The following is a 9,948-nucleotide window of genomic DNA, read 5'->3' on the forward strand; positions in this document are numbered from 1 at the left end:
GACATGCCAGCGTGGCCTAACTTTGGAGTGCATGACTTTGCAGCCATAATGTTCTTTCAACGTAGGGCTTTTTGTGTGTGACTGAATATGGAGGACTGTGGGAATCTCCCTGTTCTCCAGATCTGTCCCGGTGTCTAGGGGCCTGAGTCAACTCCCATTAAAGTCAACAGAGAGACGCCCATGGACTTCAGTGGGAGTTTGCTCGGGCTCAGTTTTGCGTGTTATTGTAAATATTGCTCCTGTGACCCAACCCCTAACTCCGGGACTGATTCTCTGCCTTTCTCACCCAGCCTGTCCAAGCTGGTGGGACAATGAAGCAAATAGGGTAAGTGTGTTTGTGCACATGTGCGAGTACAGTCCCTCATGGACACAGACGTGCCACGGTGCAGTCGGGGAGGTCTAGGTTGGATATTAGGAAACACTATTTCACTAGGAGGGTGGTGAAGCACTGGAATGGGTTACCTAGGGAGGTGGTGGAATCTCCTTCCTTGGAGGTTTTTAAGGCCCGGCTTGACAAAGCCCTGGCTGGGATGATTTAGTTGGGGATTGGTCCTGCTTTGAGCAGGGGGTGGGACTAGATGACCTCCTGAGGTCCCTTCCAACCCTAATCTTCTATGATTCTATGATACACTTACCATCGGCCTGAAATCAGTGGGAGCAGTTGGGCAGTACTGCCACACTCTACGGAGACAGACTCTGGCCCTCAGTTCGTATGTGGCTTTGGGGCCGTAGCCCGGCCCTTACCTCTGCCTTCTGCTGCAGCTTTCCATTGTTCTCCATGTTTCTCTTTTTTAGGAGCTGCGGAATCTGGTTTCTAAACATCCAAACCTGGTGATGGTGAAGCTAGGTATGTGCTCTGCCGCCGAACGATTCCCTGCAAGTCTGGGCGCTCCAGCTGTGGGACTGGCTGTTCCCCTCCTGGGCCTGTGCACTAGACTCCCCGAAAGCAGCTCTCACGTTCAGCTGCTAACCCCCAAAGCCACTCCTGTGTTTCTCAGCTCTCTGTGCACTGCTGCAAAGTCAGCTGTGCCAAGCTTCCTGAAACCCATCTGCCACTCAGGTCCGGGATCTCGTCAGCTGCCCCGGAATCTGCATGGGGCATATAAAAAGCTCAGGTTCTTTGGGAAGAGACTTGAGATTTTCCCACGGGGTGGCTTGGGGTCTCAGGAGGGGAGGCATGGCATAACTGGGGTTTCTCCAGGAAGGGTGGGGCTCCAGTCCTGGAGGGAGGGGTGCTCAGGGCTTCTCCAGGAGGGGGGCCTCAGGCAGAAGGAGTGAGGCCAGGGGGACTAGCCTCCCCGAAGGGGGGCTCCACCCGCCACCCATGGCTGTGCCTCTGTGGCGCTTCACTAAGGACACTGCTGCACTGTGGGGAGAGCGTCTCCCGTCAGCGTGGTTACTCCACCTCCGCGAGCGGCCCAAGCGGTGTCCGTGGAGACGCCCTCCCGCCCACATAGCGCTGTCCACACCAGAGGCTAGGCTGGTAGGACTGAGTCGCGCAGGGCGGTGGCTGAGCAGCGTGGTCACACCGATTGTGAGGTTATCGTGCAGACCTGGCCTGAGGCGCCGTGCATTTACACCAGGAGGTGCCCAGGGGGGTCCCAGATCCGGGTGTAGTGACTCCTGCACAGCGCTGCTTTGATGGCCCTCAGAGTGCTCATTGGTACCAGACAGGTGTGGTGCGCCAGCCTATGCGCTGCATTTATTTCTCCCAGCAGCAGAGCGCCATCTGGTGCCTGCAAGGAGATGGCAAGGTTAGTGCGTCTGTGAGGTAGAGCCCAAGGTCACTGCCAGGTGACTGGGTTTATCTAGGACCCAGACTTGCTTCTTGGCATCCTTCCCCTCATCCTCTCCTTCTGCGCTCCTCCTCTGGCATCCTGACAGCCTCCCCAGCCCGTTCACAGCAGGGAGAGTTCTTGCTTCCAAAAGGCTAAGTGCAGAAATGGTGCTTTACTAGCTGTGTTTGTCTAACCCTCCCGCTCCGTCCTGGCACCTCTGGGGATCTGCATGGATTGGAACTGCCCCATGGCTATTTCTCCAGCACAGGACCCATGAGGATAACTGCAGAGAGAAGGGACAGGGTCTCCCCCACCCCAAAGTGATGTGGAATCTGTGCTGTCCATGTCTAAGTTTCCAGCCCCCTTCCTTGGGTTCAGAGCCCCAGCTCTCATCTTAGCCGCGAATTCAGAGCACTGTCTGCACAGCTGGTTTGGGAACGCGGGCGCAAGACCAGCTAGCCCCAGTCTGTCGATCCAGGCGCGCTGCTGCAGGCTGCATGGACAGACGCTCAGGGTCTCTCCGGAGATGCTTGTCTGAGCAGCCGTTGCTCGGGGACTGAAGTGCCTATGGTGAGGTGAACACTCTGGAGTGCGGCTCACCAAGTGGGCTCACTGCACTGGAGGGCTAGCCTGCACCCCCAGGGATCTCAGCGCCTGTAACTCAACAAAGGGCTCTCGGTACCCCTAACCTCACAGCCCCTCCACCCTCTTCACAGACGCCGTGAATCCAGCAAGCATTGAGGAAGCAACCCGGAGGGTTGAGGAGCAGCTGGATGGCTCGGGCCTGAACCTGGTAATAAATAACGCTGGCATTTTCTCCGACGTGTCTCTGGCAACGGTGGATTCCGAAGAGATGCTGGGTGCCTACAAGACTAACGTGGTTGGGCCAATGTTGGTGGGCCAGGTAAGGCTGCAGTGGCCAGGATGCTGCTGCACTTCCAGGGAGCGGGTGTAAGGAGGGAGACCTCTGGAAGAAGGGGAGGGCTGAGCTGAGATATCAGCTGTGTCCATGGGACGGGGCGTACCCCCCGCACCAGCACCACCAGAGTTAGAGGAGCTGGAGAGGGGTGGTCACCTCCCCGAATGCACCTGGGGCCAGCCTGTGCTCAGGGGGCATTAACAGAGCAGAGGGCGGGCCCCTGGTGTAGGGAGAGAGCTGGGTGCTCATGCTCTCCACAAAGGCAGAGATGCAGGGAGTCGGCTCCTGAGGGGAGCCTGGAATTGGAGGGAGAATCAGGAGCTGCTGAGGGGTGACGCCTGCCTGAGCCCTGGGAAGGCAGAGAACGTTGCCAACCCTAGACTGTGGAGGGAGTGAGGCCCAGGCACCTGAGGAAAGAGGGGAGGTTGCTGCATTCTAGCCAAGGCTCAGCTGCAAGGGAGGGGGGCGGCCAACTGAGCCCCATTTGGACAGAAGATGAAATTGTCTCTGGATTTCTGCTGCACTTGTTAAAGGACTCGGTGGCCCCAGAAGGGGTCAGACATTTGCATGTGGCTGGGCCAGAGGATCAGGTCACGTATATAGCTGGAATGGGCCAAAAAACACAAGAGGGAAACTGAGGCGAAGTGGCTGCAGCATTCCATCGGGCCACCAGGGAGCGTGCTGGCGCGGCAACGGGCTACAGTCCGAGTTTTCTTTTTAGGGTGCACAGCTATTCGTGCAATTACGTCCCTCCTAGCGCCAGCTGAGTGAGTGCAGCGCCCGGACGGACCGGACCGGACCGGACCGGAGGGGGGGCGGTGCTGGCAGAGCCGGTCGGTCTCTGCCTGGCGGAGCGGCGGGAGACCCGAGCAGCGGGGTTCGGGGTGTGAGCGGCCCGGAGCCGGGCCCGGCAGGGAAATCACCCGGATCTGTGGGCCCCTCCCTGGGGCTGTGGGCGCTGGGCCCGTAACGACACCACGCGGCCCCACAGGCCTCCGCCCGGCCGTGTGTCGCGGGGCGTGCTGGGAGTTGTAGTTCGCACGCCAGGGCGTTCCGCCTGGGCCCTTGGACTGCTCCGCCCCCTGCACTACGAGTCCCACAATGCCCCGCGCCTGCGGCCAGCCGCCTCGGCGCGGGGGCGGCGGGAACGGACCCGCCAGAAAAGGAAGCGGTGCAGGGGGAGTGTCCCATTGCCAGCCACGGGCCCGCCTGGGTCTGTGCCCCCGGGCCGGGCCCGTGCCCCCGGGCCGGGCCCGTGCCGGGGGGATGGCCGGACACCCCCTGCACTGCGCGGAGCGGAGGGGGCAGTTGTGGGGCGAGTCAGCGTGCGACGGGGGAGCTGGCGGTGACTGGGGGGTAATAGTCTGGGTTGAAGGTGGGGGTGGGAGTAGAGGGAGGGAGGTTGAAGGTGGGGGGAGAGGGAGGGGAGAGTCTGGGTTGAAGGTGGGGGTGGGAGTAGAGGGAGGGAGGTTGAAGGGGGGGGTAATAGTCTGGGTTGAAGGTGGGGGTGGGCAGTAGCAGGGTAGGGGGAGATTGAGGAGAGCCCTTGTGTGAAGGTGGGGGTTATTTGTGTGGGGGGGGTGGGGACAGTAGGATGGACCGGACGGCTGGGTGGGGGGAGCCCAGGTGTGAAGGTTGGGGTAGGGGCTTGGCTTGAGGCTGGATTGTGGTAGCTTTGGTGGTAATGTCTGTGTGTCTCTCTCTCTCAGTGGCCCTTGCTCCCAGCAAAAGATGAGCACCAGCAATTTTGCTCCTCACACTCCACCCCAGTAACTTTACTGGCTCACTTGCCTCACCGCCCCTCATGACTGCAAAGGGAGAAATAGGCTAAAAACTAACTTTTTAAAAAGTTTTGTAAACATTATTGCACCAAAGTGGAAAATCCAGTTTTCAAAAAATGTATTTATGAAATGTAACTTGGGTGGAGGTGGGGAGATGCAGGTGCAACTCCACTGATTGCTGCATCCAGGCTTAATGTGGCTCATAAATGTGCTAGTTAAGCACAAGCAGGCCCTGAGTGTTTAAACAAAAAAGACAAAACTAACAGACAACACCCCTCCCACACAAATAAACCAAATTCAAGAGTATTCTGGGTATTTTGATGCTAGCCGAGTTTGTTTTCTATGGGCTGAGTGCAAATCTCAATCAACTCTTATTTTGTTTAAATAAAACTTTTCATCCCCATCCCAGCAGTACCGAGTATACTATGGTGTCATCGCACCAGGCCACACTTAGAAGGGGCCGGGGCCCATAATAACTACATGGGGGCCCACAAATATGTTTGGCGCCAGGCCCACAAAAGGTTAATCTGGCCCTGGTTGTCAAAAGTACTTTATACAGGTGCCTGTGTTCCCGATGGGAAACTGAGGCACAAGAAGGCATATTGGATGTGCCCAGGGTCACATAAGTCAGTGGCAAAGCCAAGGATAGAGCCCAGAACTCTGCATTTGGTCCTGTGCTCCCCCTTCATGCGTCACCTAGCGCGGGGCTTGGGAGTGCTCTCGGGGGGGGGTTGCTCGGGGGGGGGGGGGGAGGAAGAGCCCAGAAGTTTGAGGCTAATTGAAAACCCTCCTTTTCTGGTCTGTGCTTCCCCCTGGGCTACCTGGGACTGTGTTGGATGGAGCTAGCTCTGAGAGCGAAGGGGTACTACCTCCACACAGACCCCATGGGACCGTCTTCCCGCCAGGCGTTCCTGCCCTTGCTGAAGAAGGCTGCCCAGGGAAGTAGCCAGAAAGGGCTGAGCTGCAGCAAGGCAGCCATTGTCAACATCTCCACTGTTCTGGGATCCATCGAGAGAGTCCCTGAGACGTTCTCCAACCCAGCCATCTCCTACCGCTGCAGCAAGGTACGGCCCTGAGCCTGGATCCCAGGGGCAGTGGTATCCCCTGCTCATGTACGCTGCTATTCCAGCTGGGCAGTGTCCAAAGGCAGTGCCGGTGGGCAGGACCTTGCAGGATGTAGCTGTGGGGCTCTTGGTTTTTACGTGCTGTGCCTTTAACATGCTCAGAGCTCTGGGGATGGCCTCACCGCAGCACTGAGCAGGCGTTTTGGCCTTAGTGTCGCTACTGCCTGTCACAGGAGCCGCACACACTATGCTCTCTCCTGAGACCGTGCAGCTGCGCCTGGGTGTGTGGGAACACAGCCAGTGCGAGCGCATGGTAATGCCCTCGGCTCACGAGCCCTTCCCCTGCAGGCTGCTCTCAACATGCTGACCCAGTGCCAGGCGCTGAGCTACGCAGAGGACGGGATTCTGTGCGCTGCAGTTCACCCCGGCTGGGTGCAGACAGACATGGGCACCCAAGAGGTGGGTGTTGGGTCCCTGGGAGCAGCAATTGCGGCACGGGGGAGGGGCTGGGGTTCGGGAACCTCCCAGCGTACAGCAGCTGTCTGCAGCAGTACATGAACTGATCCCTGCCTCCGGTGATGCCTGGGCCTTTGAAGTAAGCCTGTGCAGGTCACGACCTACAACCTCGTGTCCGGCCTTCCAGCTTATCCAGTACACACTACCCACCATGGCCCAGAGCTGCAAGCCAGAACCACGGGTGCCTGATCTGCCCGCACACCCGGTGTGTGTGTGTGTGGTACCTATACGTGTAACTGACCAGTCACCTGTGTGCACACCTGCCAACTGTGCACACGCTCGTGGCTCTGCAGCTGGGCCATAGGAGCACATACAGATAAACTCCCACGTCTGCGAGCGTGGGCGTATGCACGTGCAGGAAGCGTGCCCAGGCCTGACTGTATGGGGTGACTTGGCCCCAGAGAACCAAGTCCAGCTTCCATAGGTGCTGGAACTTCGGATGCTGGGGGGCTGCCATACCTCCTGGCTTGAAGTGGTTTCCATCATATCCAGGGATTACAGTTTGGTTCAGTGGCTCAGCCCCCCTCACTGTACACTTTGTTCCAGCCCCCGGCCAGCCTGTTGACTTCTGAATTTCCTGGACTGTTGCAGGCCGACCTGCCCGTGGATGAAAGCGTGCGGGGGATTCTCACCGTGCTTCCTACCCTCTCCGAGAAACACAGCGGGAGCTTCTGGAGCTGGGCAGGGAAGACTATTCCCTGGTGAGAGAGCAGCACGGTACGTGGGCTGAGAGCAGTGCACCGGGTGCCAGAAGTCCTGCGGCCCGAGAGGGGAGGCCATGACCTCAGGCAGTTCCCGGCTGCACATGCTCCATGGACGGTGGGTTCCACACAGTCAGTGTGATCCGCAGATGGGCCCATGAGCTCCCTGTAGCTGAGTCACTAATAAATACCCTGAGACACAGACAGTGCCAGTCCTCTCTCTTCTCCCAGCAAGCCCCAGGCTCCCCTGCAGATGGGGTGTCTGCCCTGGCCCCTCTCTGCCTGCTCTCCCAGGACTCCAGAGCCCAATTCACATCACCTGTGCATGTCTGTATGTGCACTTACCACTTGGCCAAACGGGGGAGCTGCACACGTGCGTGACTGGTCAGGTACGCAGCTGCTCAGGAACCTGGTGGGTGGAGAGTGCTGGCTTGGGGCTGGCAGAGGTGGAGGCGCATTTCTCTGCCACAACCATCTAGGGTTAAAACTTGCCTTTTCTCTCCCCCTCTGACGTGGACCCAAAGAGCCTGTCCTCTGATGCGGCTGGGCTGCCCTGAGCTAGAGCCAACACACGGCTAGGATTGGCTGGGCTCAGAGCCCGAGGGGCAGCCTACAACTCACAGTCCAATGGCAGTGGTGGGGGGCAGCTAAGTTGACTGTAAGCCACCTGTGCGCCCCCTGATCCTGGGCTGCTCTGGGGCTGGAGAGGCCCCTGGTGGGAGTTAGACAACCTCTGGGTGCTGAGTTCCAGCAGCCTCCGTGGGCTGCTCCATAGGTTACATTGCTGCATCCCCTCCCCAGCACTCCCGTCTCCCCACCAGCCCTGCCTGCCGCCTGGCCTCTTTGCAAGGGATTCCATGGAGGAACTGCTGTGGCTATAGGGTCCTTAGAGGGGCTAACATGAGACTCCCAAAATAACCACGCCCCTGCCATCCGACCTAGAGCTGTTGCTTTTTCCACACAGGCACTTGCTGCCATGTGGGACTAGAGTTTGGGCCCATGACCTCTCTGGGACGGAGAAGGGGCAGGCTCCCGCATGCTGGCTCTGAGAGGGGCAGCATGCCGCTAAGTGTGACAAATGCATTTGGAGCCCCAGCCGGCCCTGCAAAAAGCGTCGTTTTCCAAGCTTGGGTTTGTGGCAGCAGACAGATTCTGTGCATTGGGGTTATGACAAATGCCAGGTGAACCACGGGAGACCTCAGTGGATGTTCCAGGGAGATGGCTAGGAACGTGGGCCGGCCTGAATCGCTGGCCCAGCTGGCCAGGGATTTTGTTACAGAGGCAAGTGAGAGCCAGGTTACGGCAAGCATGGAGCTCAGACTGGAAACCTTGCTGCCCCAGCTGGCCCCAATCCTGCAAAAATCTAGTGGGGGTGGCGCACGTAATTCCCCAAAGCACCTTTGAAAATCCCCGGCGAAGGCCTCTTCTCCGCCCCTGCTCTGCCGCAGGAGGTGCCTGAGGCGAGGGCAGGACCGGCCCCTGCACACGGGGCAGGGCCAGTCCAGCTGCTGTTGAAGAAGGGGGGGGGGAAGGGCTTGTGCCTGGGAGGTGCGAGGCCTGCGTGCAGCAATGTCCTGAGCACTGAGCCGGCAGGGGGCGGGGTTCATCCTTCATTGCTCTGAAGTGCATGGCATGGCCAGCTGCTGCCTGCTAACACCCTGGAAAGGAAATGGCTTCCTCGGGTTTTGGCCAGCCACAGGGAACTGATGCTGAGTTTCCACAGCAGGGGAAGCTGGAGCGGAGCTCCCTTGCTTGCTTCCTGCCCCCGCTGTGAGAGGATTTAACCCTGCAATGGCTGAATTAAAAGGGACAAGGAGCTCGTGGCGGCAAACCAGGAATAACTTTCCTCAGTTAGACTAAGCAGCCAGGCCTTGGTCAAGCCCCGAGGACTCGGCTCACTCCTCTGCTGCTAGCGTCTTTATTAGAGAAGGCTGCGAGTCTCCTTTATAGCCCACAAGGGAGTGCTGCAGGGCAGCCTAGCGGACAGAGCACTGCACTGGGACTCAGGGAGCTTGGCTCTGACCTGGGCAAGTCGTTTTCCCTGCTCTGTGCCCAGTTTCCCCTTCTGTGAAATGGGGAGGTGGCCAGGTGCCCGGTTTACAAGTCCGCTAGCAAAGGGGAACTTTTTCCAAAGTTCGGTAACTGCAGGTGAGGGGGAGGTGCCGGGTCATTGCCCAGACCAGCCCCTCCTCAGCCTGGGTTGCCTCCTACTTGCACTAGGCGGCTGGAGCTCCCAGCCCCGGCTCTGCATCCACCCTGATCGAATTGGCTCTGTTAACACTGGTTCTCCACTTGTGAGGTAACTCCCTTCTCTCCATGTGTCAGTATATAACGCCTGCAGCTGTCACTTTCACTCCATGCAGCTGAAGAAGTGGGTTTTTTTACCCACGAAAGCTTATGCCCAAATAAATCTGTTAGTCTTTAAGGTGCCACCGGATTCTTTGTTGTTTTTGTGGATACAAACAAGCTACCCCCGATACCTGACAGATGGGCCTGGGGCTGTGCTGAGTGGGACTCAACGGTTCTCTCCTATTCACCGCGGTTGCTCTGAGGTTCACTCCTGTCTCAGTGAGAGGTGCCTCATTCCCAGCTAGACCGCAGCACGCGACGCTGCCAGCACAGGTCACTGGGAAGCGGGGGATAAACAAGGCGGAGAGGGACCCTCGGCCGCACAGATGCATCCAGTAAGTGCAACAAAGGGCTCAGCTTTTTCCTCTTGGCCTTAGCATCTGTCAAAACAAACGGGGCTGAGCCAGGGACTCGGGACACGCTGGTTTCCTTTGCTCTGCACCATTCCAAGGTCACAAAGCCCGTGAGCCACCCAGCTTCCCAGCCCGGCCCAGCCCCTTTGGCCTTTGCGCACATTTGCTTTTTCTCTTTATCGGAGGCTGTTTTTCTGCCCGACGCCGTGGAGCTGGCTGCAGTAGACCCAAGGGACATGGATCCCCGAGGCTGGGTGGACCCCCTTGGTGAGCTAATTACCATAGATAATACTAGCTCCACCCCTAAACACTATGTATCCCCTACACACATACACTGAGATAGCACTAGCTGTCTATAGAGGTACATGGTGTTTAGGGATGGAGCAAGTGCTATTCTGTATATGTGTGATGGGGTACATAGCACTAGCTCCGCCCACTAATTACTATCTCTAGGGCGGATATCTGGTGATTGGGGCGGAGCCGGAGC

General features: G+C 58.4%; 1 protein-coding gene across 1 annotated transcript; it reads left to right on the forward strand.

The window, feature by feature from the left end:
* The first annotated feature begins 756 nt into the window (after positions 1-756).
* Positions 757-6,963, forward strand: LOC112124767 (C-factor-like). The gene is made up of 5 exons (XM_026653883.1): positions 757-847; positions 2,495-2,682; positions 5,384-5,542; positions 5,891-6,001; positions 6,650-6,963. Exons 1-5 carry the CDS (start codon positions 835-837, stop codon positions 6,761-6,763), a joined length of 585 nt encoding a protein of 194 aa, XP_026509668.1. The 5' UTR covers positions 757-834; the 3' UTR covers positions 6,764-6,963.
* Positions 6,964-9,948: the final 2,985 nt, after the last annotated feature.

Source organism: Terrapene carolina, unplaced genomic scaffold (assembly GCF_002925995.2).
Source record: "Terrapene carolina triunguis isolate 2854851 unplaced genomic scaffold, T_m_triunguis-2.0 Scaffold167, whole genome shotgun sequence".
NCBI lineage: Eukaryota > Metazoa > Chordata > Testudines > Emydidae > Terrapene > Terrapene triunguis.

Bases quoted from the DNA above. Each gene is read 5' to 3' on its own strand.
- LOC112124767 (XM_026653883.1), top strand. The intron at 2,683-5,383 runs GTAAGGCTGCAG...TCTTCCCGCCAG, and splicing joins GGCCAATGTTGGTGGGCCAG to GCGTTCCTGCCCTTGCTGAA. The intron at 5,543-5,890 runs GTACGGCCCTGA...CTTCCCCTGCAG, and splicing joins TCTCCTACCGCTGCAGCAAG to GCTGCTCTCAACATGCTGAC.